This window comes from Asparagus officinalis, chromosome 7 (genome assembly GCF_001876935.1).
Source record: "Asparagus officinalis chromosome 7, Aspof.V1, whole genome shotgun sequence".
NCBI classification, from domain to species: domain Eukaryota; kingdom Viridiplantae; phylum Streptophyta; class Magnoliopsida; order Asparagales; family Asparagaceae; genus Asparagus; species Asparagus officinalis.
The window spans coordinates 1,759,631-1,776,936 of record NC_033800.1 but is presented as its reverse complement, the minus strand read 5'-3'; the positions used below and the strand labels follow the sequence as shown (position 1 = coordinate 1,776,936).

At 42.3% G+C, this 17,306-nt stretch overlaps 1 protein-coding gene across 1 annotated transcript; it reads left to right on the top strand.

Moving 5' to 3' along the window:
* Positions 12,515 to 16,840, top strand: LOC109849484 (60S ribosomal protein L35a-1-like). Its single transcript, XM_020419325.1, has 4 exons — positions 12,515 to 12,672; positions 12,783 to 13,047; positions 13,139 to 13,181; positions 16,531 to 16,840. Exons 1-3 carry the CDS (start codon positions 12,641 to 12,643, stop codon positions 13,178 to 13,180), a joined length of 339 nt encoding a protein of 112 aa, XP_020274914.1. The 5' UTR covers positions 12,515 to 12,640; the 3' UTR covers position 13,181; positions 16,531 to 16,840.

Genomic DNA, 17,306 nt, shown 5'->3' with positions numbered 1-17,306 from the left:
TTAGCCTTTATCGGTAAGCCCAAGACACAACATATATCGATCCCTCCGGATCTCATGATCATCATGTCGAGACCTTTGGCGTTCCTTTTTAGTGGTAAGCCCAATGCCCATACTCTATTCGGATTCCCCACAGTCACATCCGGGCATGCTGAGGATTATGAAGACTTTAGGTACCCAAATGTGAGACTCAGCCTCCCAGATGCATTCATTCTACCATAAAGACTTCGGTATTCATCAGAGTAAACCCAAGCATGGTGGATTTTCAATTGCGCGGTGTATCCTTCGGGGCAAAGCACTTAAAACACTTTCAAGCTGTGCCAGGTTTTCGTTGAATAAGAACCCGCAGCATCCTGGCGCACAATAGGCCTCAATGATGAGCTAGTTGTCAAGCCGGGCGGCGCTCGGCTCGCAACATTCGGAGTGACACCAACACGACCAACTCAAGAATTGCCATATTGGTCCGTGCGCTCGATGTTTAAATTATTATAATTTTTCCTTAAAAATGATTTTGCCCTCACCATAAATTCTTTTTAAGTTACTTATAATTGTCCAAAATAATTCCAGCTACCACGAAATAAATTCTTTTAATTTTTCATAATTATTCTAAAAATACTATTATCATATGTTTTGATTTATCAAAAATCATTCATCAAACACATCCACGCAGATAATTATTGGCAAATCTAAAATTTACAAATAATTCCATAATAAATACAAAAATTCAGTTTTAGAGAAAGTGGGATCTTGCCTGTGCGGTACATCCGTTGAGCTCTATCTAGATAGGGACCCTCGCGTGGTTGCACAGCGTTACGACGGGTTCGTGGAAAAAGACGGCTAATATTACAAATTTCGAGTGTTATTGCGACCGTGTATACTCGAACGTAGTATAACGCATGTAGATAGGGAGGCCCCAAGTTGAAAAGGGATATACCGTTATCCCGAATAGCATTAAACGCAAGGGCTACGCACCGGCGGAAGAAATCGACCTGGAATCAACGGAGGTCGGAGTTGGCCGGAAACTGCGCCCGAAGTTGTGCGCTCCGCAACTGCGTTTTCTGGCAGTGAGCTCACTGACTCGAGCTTGCCGCGGCGCGGCTCCTTAGGGCGTTATTTTGACCCGGCTCTGGCGGAGGCGCTTGGTTGAGCTCTCTGCACGGAACGGCTGTTGCGGAAGCAGCTCAGCACTGCGGCGCGTCGAAACTCAGCCGAGGAGCCAGGCAAAGCGGACGAGCGGCTGCGAGTAGCTCGACAAGGTCGACGGTCGCGACGCTCGTGGAGGCCCCAGAGCATGGCACGTGAAGGACGGGCACAGGGCTGCATACGGTCGGCGCTCGCTTGGCGACGCGGGAAGCTGCGGCATATGGCATGGGATTAAGTTGCAGTCTGCCGCGGCCCGAAGTGCGTCTCACCGGACGAGACGCGTCGATGTCCTGACCGGCCTGTCTCGCTAGGAGTGCGCTTCGTCTCGAAGGCTGAGCCTCTGTGCGCCATGGGGGGTGGCGAGTGCGAGGTAGATGGAGGTTGAAAGGGATGGGGCTAGAAGATCGCCATATCCATCCAGACCACGACAAGCCGACACCGCGAGCTCGGAGGTGGGGGTTGGGCCCGGCCGGGCCCGAGCCGTCGCAGCGAGCTGGCGTAGCTGGGGCCTCGGCCGTGTCGGCTGGCGAGCTCAATCGGAGCTTCTGGTGACGGCGAACAGGGGCGCCCGGTTGAGCGGAGAGGGAGGTGAGGACTGAGGGTTGGATGCAGGTGTGTCGGAGGCAGCTCGGAGTGGTGACGTCGAGCGGGGGAGGATGAGCCGCCGCGTGAGGAGTTGGGCGGAGAAGTTGGGAGGAAGAGAGATGAACAGGAGAGAGAATGAGAGAGTGTCAGGGGGGAGAGAGAGAGAGTGACGGTGAGCTGATTGAGAGAGAGAGAGAGAGGGAGAGAGAGATATTTAATAGAGGGGAGAGAGAGAATGAGAATGAGAAAGAGAGAGAGAGGACGTGTGAGTGAGGGTGAGAGAGGGATTCTTTTGAGGAGTGGGGGAATCACGAGGTTGGGGTGCGGGAAACATGGGGGAGGGTTTTAGGGAGGTGGGGTAGGGGAGAGAAGAGAGATGAAGAGAGAGAAAGACAGAGAGATTAACAGATGAGAGGGAAAACACAAGAAAAAACACTCCTTTAAAAAATATAATTTAAAAATACCAAAAAATTAAATCAAATAATTATTAAAAATTTATGATCAAAATAATAATAATAATAACAATAACAATAATAAATAATTAACTATTAATTTAAAAGTTTTACCGAAATAATTAAATTTATAATTAGCAAAACTATTAAAATAATACAATACAGTATTTTTAAATCGTAGAAAATTCTAGAAAAATTGGGGAAATACAAATACTCTTTTAGAAAAATAATATTTAATATTTAAATACCAAAAAATTATTTAAACCCGTATTAGAAATTTACGGTCATTACATCATCAAACATCACGTCGTCTACCGCTTTGGAGTCCCGAGGCGAATTGTTCACGACAACGGGACACAATTCGTCAGTTTTGGATTCCAGAGATTCTGTGATAAATTCAGAATTCAAAGTGTTACATCTACAGCTTATTACCCATCAACGAACGGTCTTGCAGAAGCCTTTAACAAAACCATAGTGAAGCTTCTCAAAAAGTTTATCTCCAAGAGCCGGCGCGATTGGGATGAAAGATTCGGTGAATGTCTGTGGGCTTACCGCACGACAGTAAGGACCTCTACAAGAGCTACACCTTTTTCTTTGGTATACGGTTGCGAGGCTGTATTGCCATTGGAAATCCAAATTCCTTCTCTGAGAGTCGCTATCACAACTGGACTAACAGAAGAAGAGAAGCATCAACGACGTCTGCAAGATTCCTTCTCTGAGAGTCGCTATCACAACTGGACTAACAGAAGAAGAGAAGCATCAACGACGTCTGCAAGAACTTGAAGCCTTAGACGACAAACGACTTCAAGCTCAGCAACAGATCGAGTTATATCAAGCCCGGATTTCCAAAGCCTACAACAAAAAGGTTAATGAACGGATTTTCAAGAAAGGCGATTTAGTTTTAGCCAATAGACGACCCATGGTAACGACAAGCAAAACCAAAGGGAAGTTCAATCCTAAATGGGAAGGGCCCTTCGTAATAGAGTCAGTCTATTCGAACGGAGCATATCGCCTCATCAACCAAGAAGGAGATAGGCTCATGATGCCAATTAATGGGAAGTTCCTTAAGAGATACTTCCCGTAAATCATGTGGCCCCCTAAACCCCAGCTAGATCAGGCTGGGGGTTGCCCATTTATAGTGTAATTCTATTTTATATTTCGTCATGTTAACATTACACCTCTGACGATTGTAATTTGCTGGAATTATTCTAATAAATGACAAAGAGAATTTCGGTAGTATTAGCATTATTGTCTATTGTTTTGAGCCAGATTTCAGCAAAAGAGACAAAATGATATCATTCTCATTTAATGTTGTTAATCTAAACACAAAATGATGACAAACGAAGTGAAAATAATACGAAATTCCTTAGCTAAGAACAGGTCAAGAGCTAAACATCAGGCTTCATTAACTTGAGGGTTTTTAGCCTAGACTTGAAGGCAGAGAGTTTCTCCCGGTGAGCCGCTCGGACTTGTCCCTCGATCTCCTTTCTGAGTTCTGCTTCAATAGGAAGGGTAGCAACAATGTCCTTACGAGTCCGCTCAGCTGTGTGGAGTATACGGTAAAATTCCGTATAAATTTGGCCACTTTGATGCTCAAGCTTTTTTCTAACATCCTCATAGTGGGCTAATTGGGCTTTCTTCTGGTCCAACTCGGCCTCTAATCGAGCGATAGTCTTTTCGATACCACGGATATCAGAAGCAATACCTTTGATTTTAGCATATGTTGCAGAGTGCCGCTTCCTTAAAGCTGATACGCGGGCCTTTTTATCAGACAGGTCCTTGCGAAGATTCCCTGGGTGATGCGCCCTCGAGATTATCACCAAGGAAAGAGCCGGCTCCACTTCAGAGTCTAGATTGGTGCGCTGTAGCTCCCTGAAAACTGCTAATTCTGTCATCAAAAGAGTGATTCCCCCTTGGCAGTGCTCAGTCCAGGATGCATCCCCTTTAGCCTTGATGTCGTCCAAACATTGGCTCAAGATAGATGCACAGTCTTCAAGAGAAGCCTCCTCAACACTGACAATATTAATAATTGTTTGCATCCAACGTTCCAGTTCATCAATCGATTTCTTTAGAGCCCGCGAGCATGGAGGAGGAAGGGTTGGATAGATTAAACCCGTATGTTCGTCCTGAACAGGTGTTGGAGCAACTTCAGAAGAAGGGCCCTCTCCAGCTCTATCGTCCTCAGAAATTGAAGGAATCGATTGGGGCATTTCATCCTCTCTGTCAATTAAACGCTCAACGAGCGCAGACTTCATCGAGTCCCCCATTAATTTAGCCTTTTTGGAATTCTTGGCCATGACAGGTATCCGCTTGCGAATTCTCCTGTCATACTCACCTTGCTCAGCAGCAGAAAGAGCTTTCTTACCCGATCTTAAAGAACGAGGTGTAGGAACGGGCTCTTCTGCAGGAATCTCCGCAGTTGTCTTTTCTTCGGGAGAATCATCAATTGGCCTTCCCTCTTCAATTCCCGTAGGGACCTCTTCTTCAGAAGGTTCTACTATGGACAAGTCTTTAGGAGCTTCAACGGCGCCGGTCGCTTCCTGTTCACAAGATAGGTACTCTTCCATCCCTGGTAGACGAGTACTCGCAGAACCGCTCCGTGAACGATACAATTCCCGAATCTCGTTTATACATGAAGTATAAACGTCATATTCCGGAATCCGAGAAGATTCGGCAAACCACTGGCGGCAATCTATAACAGTAGAACAGCCGGGCGGTGAGTTGGGTAAAGTGAATTGCGCATGGGTTCCCCCGGCGGAGAAGAAGTACCATGTGCGGGCTCCTTCGTACAAATTCTCAATCTGAGCTAACGCCGGATTAGGATTGCCAACATAGAGTTGGTCATACCCAAACTGTCTGGCAAACCGTGAAGGCATGTAAGGCTCGATTATGCACTTCTCCCGCGAGCGATAGACTAGGTATCCCAACCTGATCATAAGAAGCCAGCTGAATGTACCCTCTTCCAAAGAAGACGAGCCTTCAAAAAGCAAATCCATGAAGCGGGCGTCCTCCACATCAGCTCCGTCAAAGTTAGGAGCACAGCAGAAAACCCGGTAATTATCTTCCCGGGATAGAAGCTGTCGAGCCCTGACTATATAAGAACTAGTCCACGTGGCCGACTCCAATCTTTGTACGAAGGGAGTATAAGCATCATCCCCTTCATGCACTCCCGTCATCAAGGAAGGGCAATGCAACACGAACCAGGCCACTAAATATGTATACGGCATTGGTACACGTGGTTGATGAGCTTTCCCAGTTTTCTTCTTAGCAGCTTTGACCCTCGAAGCGCTGAGAAGCTCTGAAGTCAATACTCTCAGGCCGTTCTGGGTACAGCCAACCATAGCAGTAAGGAGGCTCACAGGTCTCCCGTGTGCTAGCAAAATAGCTGGGTACACAACCTCAGCTAATATTGATTCTATTGGTCTTGACAGTACCACACATCGCTTCAACCAAATCATGAAGAAGCCTGCAAGTAGAGCCGTGTCAGAGATAGGAACTGTGGCTTGGTAGTGGAAACTTTCAAATTCGACACCAGCTTCAAAATCATCCTCGGCATGCTCTGTCTTATAAGTAGCACCAGGAGCCTTAATCCGAGCCTTGGCGTCCTTAAGTGAAACAACTGCGACACGGGATACGGCTACATCTTTCCGGTTTAAGTTTTGAAAGAGGTAGTCTGCCCATGTGGTATGCATAATGCCCCCTCCACGCATCCCAAAGACTTGGGCGCATATGTGGAAGTGGCACATCAATTCCCAGAAAGTAGCGTAGATTTCCGGGTGTGCCACCTTCAATAAGGAAAGCTCCTCGGTGGTGGGAATAAACTCCTTGTAGGGCGTTTTTCCGAGCGACAGCCCTGACACTGCCTGCATCTCATGAAGAGCAAAACCTAACTCTCCAGCAGGCGTAAAGAATATGCAGCTATCAGGGTTATATTTCTCCAACATAGCGAAGAAATTATGAAGACTCTGCACGACTCCCCGTCGCGTAGCTAACACAGGAACTGTGAGACCCGATTGAGCGAGCGAGTCTTTAAGCTCTTCAAGAACAAAGTCAACCATGCGGGTCCACTAACCTCCTTCGCCAGAACAGACCCATCCAGGGGACCTGAACGTCTGAGTAGAGAATTCACCCTGAGTTGCAAGGAATTGGCGGATAAAGATGGTAGCTGGGCGTGGTATCTCCGGAACCAGCCCTTTCTTCTCAAACAAACCAGGTTTTAACCCCTTGAGTTGTTCCCCGATTTGTGTACGAGCTCGTCGACCAAATCCAAGTAACACGTTCTCCTTCTCCTTTACTATGTCGAAGGTCAAACCCCGACGGCAACTCACATTCAATAAATAGGAGAGCGGGTACATCCTCTTCATGTTTGGGAGGAATAAGAAGCGATTATCAGCTCTCCGCAGCAGCTTCGAATCTTCCACGTGTGTGAGATGGTCATCGACTGGTATGCGATCCCCAAATATGAATGCACGGGACATGACCAACAGGGGTCTCCAAGTCCAAGTCAGTTATCAAAATCCTGAGAGTAGAGCACTGAGGGAATTTAATCATTTCCGCTCTTTCCGAATCAGGAAAAGTACACAATGGAATCCTGTTCTGAAGATTGAACAATTCATTCGGATCAGGTCCACCAATATATCCGAAATGGTGCTCTTGTGAAAGCGGCACGTTTGGGAGAAGCACTGCACAATCAAAAGCAGAAGTTAGCAGCTAGAAGCGAGCTATCGACATAAAGACAAAGTCTGAAACACAAAGGGGTAAAGCCTTGTGTCAAAATCTCTAACGCGAAGGTCGAGCCTCGCGTCAAAAATCTCCAACGCGAAGGTCGAGCCTCGCGTCAGAAGTCTCAAACGCGAGGGTCGAACCTCGTGTTGAACAAAGTTGAACGCGAGGGTCGAGACCCATAGGGTATCCTAACCCCGCGTTTTCATTGAACTAAAATGAGTCATCGTCCTCGTTATCAAGAACCCATCTAGGGTTTTCAAAGAACTTGCCAAGGTAAGTTATTTTGGTCAGCACTCACCACGACAGGGAGGCCCCTGCGGTGGCAATGTCGACGGCAAGGTTCTCGCATGGACAAGAACACCGTCGGCGTTCTCAGCCGACGGCATGTCGGAAGTCGCTGCAGCGACTTTCTTGGAGTTCGAACCCGTCCTCCGAGGCGCCATTGATGCAGTCGATCGGAGGAAACTCCTTTGAACGAGGGAGACAAAGCTCGTCGGAGATCTCGCCGTAATCAAACGAGAGTTCTCGTTCTTGGAAATAGCCGAAAGTTTTGAAAGTCAAGTGACTTTTGATTTGACCATTCAGGTCTATTTATAACAGCCGCCAAGCTGTTAAGATGGCACGGGATTCTAGGAGTGAATCCCAACCATCTCCAAAACGCGAAGCTCACTACCGCGTTCAATTTCCCAAGTGCAAAGCTTGAGCCAGCGTCAGAAAGCCCGAACCTCGCGTTTCAAACATCAAACGCGAAGGTCACTTCAGCGTTGCAACTCTTCTAAATGTAGAACCTGCACTTGTGAGCCCTCTTAACAGAGTGTTAGTCAAAACCTCTATATCTCTTCAGCAGAATCTAAATTCTCATTGGGTTAATACTACACCCCAAAACCTACTTATCAATTCTCGTTAATAGAATGATAAGTCTCCAAATCATTGTCAATTTATTAGCTCTCCTCAGCAAAGCAATAAATAACCTGTTTTCAGTAGGATAACAAAACTCCCTAAGATCTTGTTCAAATCACAAGTATCACAATTCATCGCTCCGATGATAAAACACTTAGCAGTTCTCCCCAGTGAGACGCTATAACATTCTTTCCCCATACCTGTCACGTTAACGTCACACCTCTGACAAAAATCAACTTATCGATTCTCGTCAATAGAACGATAAGTCATCAAAATTGCCCTGATCGCAATATTTCTCCTGTCACGTTAAAATTATACCTTCGACAAAATCAACTTATCGAGTCTCGTCAATAGAATGATAAGTCCTCAAAATTGCCCAGATCGCAATGATCCTCCTGCCAAGTTAAAACTATACCTCTGGCACACCCAGATTTCTTTCAGTGATCAAAACAGAAATAACACAGGAAAAATTTTATTAGTCAACCCCATTATGGGACTATTCGTCCTCAACAGTTTGAAACTTTCTAGAGTTGTCTTAAACGATAATAAAGAGAGTTCTCTGCATCAGAACCATTGTGGAGATCTATTCTAAGTCAGGAATACATCTCAGGCATTTCTCGTGACTTGTATTTAAAATCAAAACATGATAAATGCAAGAAATAATGAGAGACCAATATCACTTTTTATTCAAGAACTAAAAAAAAGTGATACAAAAAAAAACTTTGTTCTTGTCAAAAAAAAAAAAATTACAGAAGCCAAACTCACCCACGCGTTCCAATCCTCAAAGGCAGAAATTGTTTCTGTGTTTGGACCGCTATGATAGTAGCTTCTTGACTACCAAGGCTACGACACAGCCCCAGATGAATAAAAGAAGAGCTACAGTAATCGTCAAGGCGACCAAAGCCGGGAAGAAACCAACGACTCCACTGGGGAGTCTATTGGAGGAGTACAGATAGATTACAACCAACAACAGTGAAATCATCTGGCTCGATCAGACGGAGGGAGCAGTCAATCTACTAAATTTTGGGATCCAAAGTATTCCGAAAATTCATCCCAGTCAACCGCGAACTTTCGAAAACTTTGGAGGGGATTCTGTAGGCTGTCTAAAAATCACAATGAATAGCTGACCCCTATCAAGCTCCGACAAGGGAAGTCACAATCAGACGACTTTCTAATCACTGCATCCGCAACTCCACAATCGCCACAAACACGACCTCATTCCTGAGATGATTGATCTTGATGGCTGCGACAACGGCACGACTAATATTATATTAACAATTATTAGAGATGCTGATGAGCAGTGTAATGATTTTAGAAATGAAAGGTCGGACTTATTTGGTGAGTTGCTTGGTAGAGAGCTGTGGGCAAATATCCATCTAAAGACACTATGGATGTTGATTCCTGTCAAGTTCCTACAACGAAAGCTACAATCAAATAGCTTTCGCGCCGACAATCGAAAGTTGGTGAGTTGCTTGGTAGAGAGGTGTGGACAAATATTCATCTTCAAAACACTATGGATGTTGATTCCCGTCAAACTCTCACAATGAAAGCTACAATCAAATAGCTTTCGGGTCGACAATCGAAAGCGGCAAATAGAGGACTCTTCACATAAGATCGAGAAGAGTTACAATTCAACGACATTTCCGACAACTGATGAAGAAACTCTATTCAGCAGTCTTCACAATATACAGTGAAAGTTACAATCTGACGACTTTTATACCCTACAACAGCTAAAGCCAGGATTACTGAACAACGGTCTTCGCGAAGCTTCACAGAAGAAGTTGCAAGTCAAAAGGCTTCTTCTGAAACGCGGATGTCATCCCCGCGTTACAACTCTGGAAGTGCAGGCAACCCCCGCGTTTCCAAGCCACAGGCCAAACGTGAGTGACCCTCGCGTCCGTAGGGGTTCAACCAACGCCGACCCCCGCGTCTCCAAGCAGCAAGCTGAACGCGGGCGACCCTCGCGTTCGTAGGGGTTCAACCAACGCCGACCCCCGCGTCTCAAAGCAACAAGCTGAACGCGGGCGACCCTCGCATTCGTAGGGGTCCAACCAACGCCGACCCCCGCGTTTCCAAGCAGGCAACAAGCCAAAACGCGAGCGACCCTCGCGTTCAATGATGTTCAGCTAACACCCAACCTCGCGTCTCAATTCTAAGAGGCGAAGTTGGGTGCTAAACGCCAGATTGGGCGTTTGACTCGTTCAAACATGAGTCGAACGGTTTCAGAACCGTTTATTCCACGTTCTGAGGGATTTTCGCCCACGTAGGAGCGGATATAGGGGTCAGTTACAACCTCCTATCCCCCTATAAAAGCTCAACGAACCCAACAGAACAGAGGGTTGGATTTTCGGTATCTGAACCACAGAGGTTGGATTCTGAAGATCAAAACCGCATAGGATCTAAACCATTCGGGTTGGGCGATTCAACAGCAGCAGCGAAATCCTTGGAGATAGGATTTTTGAATCACACTCAGAAGATCAAATCTGGGAGGATTCTTCTACAACAGAATAACAGCTTGATCATTAACCGAATTTTCGGTTCTAACAACTCTATTCACAGAGTTCTAACTCGTTCAGAGTTCTTAAACTCGTTGAAGAGTTACTTATAAAACTTTCCACAGAAGTTCATCGTTCCCACGAGATAGAAGACGGTCGGATCGTCAACGGAGAGCAATTTCGACGCGAGCAATCGAAGGAAGCATTCCATCGCTACCGAGAAGAACCCAGTCTTAAACAAAGGAGAGAATCAAATTCGTTCTCTTCTCTTTTGTAATCGAATTGTAATCGGAATCAAAGAAATACAAGTCAATTTTCTTTATTCTTTTCATTGCAATTTTCCTTACACACACTTCCTAAATAAAAAGACCACTAAAATAAAGTGACTTTTCTAAAATAACTAAAAACCAGAATTTTCTAGCTCAGCTGAGCCTGAATACGAGTTTCTTTGAACTTGAAGCTTATTTGGAACTTATAATCAATTTTATGTGTAGAGAACTTTCTAAGCTTTCCAAAAACATATTATAATAAGGATTATATGTAGCGAGTCAAAAAATATCATCCTCCAAAGTTGCATCTCGAGATCTATCCGAAATTACCCGTTTTGCTTCAATTGTCCCGCTTTCACATGATCGAATTTTTTTCAAAAAAACATTAATTATTCCCTCCGCATCAACTAATTATGAGCCTAACAAGAAATTGAAACGTATGTTTGTCAGTTCTTGAGAAAAGAGGTTGAAGTAAGAACGAATTATGCTGGTTTTATTAAGCGGAGAAGCAAGCATACATGCGTTCACTGATAATTGGTCCCAACAATTAAACTAAACAGAATGAGAGTTGAATACACGTCTAACTTTGTTCATGTCACCCTGCTTTTGTTTTCTTAGTGGCTTGCGCTCATCCTTAATATTAATTATGTTAGAAGTTGTCACAAGGTATGTTAGGGGAAAAAAAACCAGAAAATGAAGGGAATAAACTAATAAAAGTTACGATCTAGGTCGTATATTAGTGAATCATGAAAATTGTTGCTCTGCTATTTGAGAACTAGTTTTTACCCGTGTGAATGTGATCCACAAAACTTAGCAATTAGCATCACGGTATTTTCAGGTGTTTTTGTGAAAGTTGAGGATCCATTGTAAGAATTTCTTATAGCATGATTAACAGAATTTAACACTCGTTTACATACTAAAACGAGATTGAATAAAATGATACATACCTTCTTCCATTGTTGAATGTAATGAACACCGAATTGCCGATAATTGTTCTTCCTTGTCCACTCCACAACACAAAACCGAGATGATGGATCATTATCACAGTGCATGATTATTGATCATACATTGTGTGTGGACTAGTGACTCTCTTTATAGAACTCCTACCATCAACTCAAGGAGTTCATAACTACCATGACATGTCATAGAAAATGAATAATTACGTGGTCACTTTCCCCTTTCAGTATTTCCTCTGTTATGTTTAGGGGCTGTTTGGTTCGTTTCCTTGATATAGAGAAATGCAATTCCATGTAAAAAAACACAAGTTTTGAGTTTTCCAAACTTTTCCAAGAAATAGATTGTTTTGCTTTGGTTCGCATATAAAAAATGGTGGGAAACCAATGTATTTATTTTTCTTGTGTTTGGTTCGCATAGAAAAAAAAGGAAAACTTTTGTAAACAAAGCAGAGAAGGAAAAAAATCTGACGTGGCAGAGTTTTCATCAATTTTACTTGGTTGGGGAAGGAAATCGGAGAGGAAAAAAATCTTAGTTGGCGGCGATTTCAGCAGAGTTTTTCCTCTTCCATTCGAGCGAACCAAAGCGGCACAAAGAAATGGACGGAAACAAAAACGCTGACGTGGAGGGCTAAAAATCTGATGTGGAGGGGTTTTCTGAGTTTTTCACCCCTTATAATAGCGAACCAAACAGCCCCTAGATTCTAACCAGTTTCTAAATAAACAAATACATTTATTTATTTCCACTTTTAACCAAAATCCTCTTCTTTTAAAGGGGTTTCGATTTGACGAGTTCTGAATGACACATTAGTATTTTTCAAGTTTGTAAAAAATGAACAACATAAGAAAGGCCTCTTAAGATAGTGGCCTAGCTAAAGCCCACTACAATGTGGGCTGTAATATTAAAATATATTCTGACTAATACTCACAATAAAAGCCCAGCCCACTAAGACGAAGCATTAGGGCAGTTCATATAATTTCAACGGTTGAGATCATCACAAATACGTCGATGCATTCCTCTAAAACCCGACGCTAGGGTTTCATTCCTTTGACCTCGATAGCCTCCGAGCTCCTCAGCCTAATCCATTTCCCGCCGATTCATCGTCATCAGCAGCGGAACAATGGTGAAGGAACGCCGAGGAGAACGCGTTAGGTTCGCTCCAAACCCTGATCATCTCTGATCTAATCTCTCTCTCTCTCTATTCAATCTCTCCAAGTTTTTGATATTTTAATTTTAATTTTTTGGTCGAATATTTGAATAAGGTTGTACGTGAGGGGAACGGTTCTAGGGTACAAGAGATCGAAGTCGAACCAGTACGAGAACACGTCGCTGCTGCAGATCGAGGGGGTGAACACCAAGGAGGAGGTCGCTTGGTACTGTGGAAAGAGGTTGGCTTACATTTACAAGGCCAAGGTCAAGACTGGAGGCAGCCATTACCGCTGCATTTGGGGCAAGGTCACTCGCCCTCATGGAAACAGTGGCGTCGTTAGGGCTAAGTTTAGGTCCAACTTGCCCCCCAAATCCATGGTGAGCAGCAAAAATTGTCTTTTTTTTTTCTGGGTATTAGTTCTTTTCATGTTTATTCGTTTTGATTTTCTTTTTTTTTCTTTTTCTTTAGGGAGCGAAGGTTAGGGTTTTCATGTACCCGAGCAACATCTGAGGTAAGTTGAGGAAAATTCATGAGCTGGTTATATTGCAGTTAGGCTGTTAACTTCCTGTTTAGTTTTCGTTTTAATAGTTTTATTCAGTGAAATTAGATTGTATTAGGACTGTTTAAGGTGTTTGACTGTGATTTTAAGTAAGGGTGCACTTACCTTTGGTTTTTGGGTAACTGATGGCGTCTTACCACATTGACACAATACACGAATTTCTTATTAATGTTGACATTGCCTGATTAATTGATCTCGATCCATTTCGGTGCGGCATGTCAAACTTCTTATCATCTTTTGTCCACTCAGATAACGGCCTAAGATGCTGATTCAGTGACTGTCTTATATTTTTAGCGGGACTGAGGTTGTTGGAACTATTTTACAACAAGGTTCAGAATATAAATTTAGTTAAGAGGAAAGACCCAAATGGATTTTAATGGACGTTTTTAATAATTCATGCCATAGATCAAAAACACTAAAATGTATAACAAAACAGTCATGCACTTGTGTTGATGTGTCCATACCCATCTCCTATCCAGAGTTCTCCATTCCTCATCCCTGTGTCCATACACTGCATTCCTCTGCCTTTTATTTTAACCCCGTTTTAACCCTATTTTTCTCATATTGAAGGTTCAGCTGATCAATTAGGGTATGGTTTTCATATGAGGACTTTGAGGTAAAATCTTAAATTGTTGGGTGTTCCTTGGAGCTTTTTCAGGATCCATGATATGCATTGGGTTCCATAAATTTTATAATATGATAGGTTGAGTGGCTTCGTAGTATTGGGTTATAGGGGTGGCAAAAGACGCTTTACCTCTTGCATTATCCATGCGTAGGGGTTACGAGAGGATCACCTTCTCCCTTGGTGTCACCGAACTACTAGTTAAGCTAAGAGAAAAATAGATGACAATGATAGGTGTAATGTTGATCTAATGTGTGAAAAAAAAAATCATTTTTTCAAGTTATTCAGTTGAGAGAAAATAAATATAAATGTTTTTCTGAAAAGGCCTCACTGCTGGCCGCTTTTGTTTCTTTAAGAGCTCCCACCACTGTCAAGCTAGCGCTTGACTGAAGACATCATGGGTGGCCACTGAGATTGCTGGAAACACCCCTTCAAAAGAGTCGAGTAAAGGGCAGTGAAGGATCTGGTAGAAGGAAAAATCTCTCTTCCTCTTCTTCTCTCCTCCTTCCTCACAGCACTCAAAAGAAATAGATGGGGTTGGGTCAACTCATAGCTTCTATACATGGACAAGGTAACATACAAATGTATCTTGCCGCCTCTATAATCCAAGTTTCCAATAATGCCAAACCAGTCGATCCATCACTTCATGGCATTCAGTCCATGTCATGTAGCTTGGGAATCAATGATACACCCAACATTTTATACCCTAAATTAATAAACATAGGAAAAATGGGTTACTAGTTACTTTACCTTATGTGGGAACATATTAATGGTTCTTACTGAATCATTTCTTCTGTTAACCTGAGTCCATGAGTCCTTTGTAGAGCTAGTAAATTAGATGCTGTCTCAGATTCTTCTGCCTCCTGTTTATAATCGTTCATGTTGACACTGTGTTCAGCTGTTCACGCCTCTGTTGACTCTTAAAATTCCAGCCTCATTCAGCTGTCCAGATCATAACTGCTATTGCTTGAATTTCCTGCATTTGATTGGAATTCTAGTATAATCTTTAGTGAACTTCAAATGAAATGGAAGCTGAAATGGAAGCTTAAACTAATCCTTCTATAGCAAGTAGGTTAGAATACACATTCATATTGGTAATCCTCTGTCAAAAAAGAAGATTTGCAATGCTTTTGTTGTCTCTCCAATTTAGCACTGATATCTAATAGAATAGATTTCACCTTTGTTGAGGAGATCATACTGATATCTACTAGAGCAAAATCCAATTACGTACTCTTGTTTCTCTGTCCGAAATGAGCAAGACCATGTGGGAAGCCAAGAACACATAGAATCCGACTAACCTGGCCTTGAAAGTGGAGTTTATGCTTGTTGAAGGCAGCTTCTGATCTCTAGATTATCCTAGAATGCGCAGCTCAAGATCCTTGAACTTTGTTGCTGAATTTAAATTGAGATTTTGCAGCACTTGCTTTGAGCTTTTCCAGCCTAATATTTTCCTATTAAATCTAGTGTAATCAAGTGGTCTGTACAGAGGGGGGGGGGGGCGCGTATCCCTTTTCTTTTAGTTCTCTTCTTACTATTCGTGCAATTTACTTTTTCATTAGCCTTCACCAATTATCACCAACTCATTGTTCCTTTAGGTTTTTTAATATGTTGGTTACTCAAGATGTACTTTTGCTGGTGCCTTGACCGAGAACTCAGTTTCTTTTAGTTCTCTTCTTACTATTCGTGCAATTTACTTTTTCATTAGCCTTCACCAATTATCACCAACTCATTGTTCCTTTAGGTTTTTTAATATGTTGGTTACTTAAGATGTACTTTTGCCGGTGCCTTGACCGAGAACTCCATTTCTTTTGTTTACTGCATCTGCTAAGGGACTGTTTGGTTGGTTTCCTAAAAATCAAGAAAATGAAATGGGTATGGGGAAATGAATAAAATATTATTTTCATCCATTTTCATCCCTAAAACTCACCACAACATCCAATAAAATATTATTTTCATCCCACAACTCATCTCATATCATCTCCTAAAAATAAACCAAACACAAGAAATGGGTCACATCATCCAACTCATCTTATCTCCATCTCATCTCATTTTTAAAAATCACCAATATCATCCAATAATATGGTGACAACTCATCTCATCTCATTAACATTTCATTTCCACCCATTTCCTCAAAAAAACCAAGGAAATTGATTTTCTTAAGTGTTGGTCACATCATCCAATAATATAATGACAACTCATCTCATCTCATCTATTTTTTTTATAGGAAATATGTTTCTTATAATTCATTTCCTTATTTTTTAGCCAACCAAACAACTTCAAAACAAGTTTTCTTTAAAAATCACCCACATTATCCAATAATAATGTGACATCTCATCTCATCTCCCATTCTTTGATTTCCTTCTTTTTTTAGCCAACCAAACAATCTCAAAACAATTTTTCTTAGAAATAGGTTTCCAATTTTTTGATTTCCCTCTTTTTTTAGGCAAACAAACAGACCCTAACAAGAACACTACAGATATCTTACTTCATTGCCCCATGTTATTTTCTATGGTTTATATACGCAATGCAAGCTAGATAAAACTGTGCTAATTGTGCTCCTTGTTTTACTTTTTTATGCGAGAGAAAATGCATTTAATAATTTCGTTATAATGCTTATTTATGGTTTACAACTGTCCTTAATGGGTAGTATTCTAATGCTCTTTTTTCGCTCCGCTGCAGCTTATCACGCTGGTGAAGTGCGCTTTGGCTGGAACGGTGAAATTTGCTTTAGTTGCTTTCTTAGGATTATCAAATATATTCAATGGTTATCTAATTAGTTATTGAAATATGTGTATTTGTTTGAAACAAAACATTTTTAGACTTTCTGCATAGACTATATAGCCTTCTGTTTCTCTCTTAGAACTAAACATCGCCTTTGTTGTGGTGTGGTAATATTTGAGTTAGTTGGGCAAGTATCTTTGATGCTGAGGTGCGGGCTACTATTACTTAGTTGCCGCAGCAAACGTATTTGATTTGTGTTATGGTGTCAGGGATTGTTGTGATTGCTTAAATTTCTGCTCACTAATAATCTCTTTAGTTGATGGGAATGCATAGTTTCATCTGTATATCAGAGGTCTTAATCTTCAAGTAGTCCTCTATCAAATGAATTCTCTTTGGGATTGGTTGTTTAATATGTTGAAGTTGTTGAATATGTCTGTACTTGCAATATTGATATGCTACTGAAATCTTCTTCCCTGAGGGGATTTTTATTTCTTCAATTCTCTTTGAGACCGTTAAAAACGTTTAGGTCTAGCCTTACTGTAATCTGACAGTGTCGCTTAACACTTAACAGTCTTCAGGATATTCTTAAAAGATCCAACAATATAAAAAGCCAGCAAAAGAAGAAACTGAGCTAAAAAAACACTCCCCCTGGCTTGCAGCTTTCTTTTTCTTTTTCTCTCTTTTCTTTTACCTATGAAAATAATGTTCTTACAACCCAAATTATGTTTTTTTTA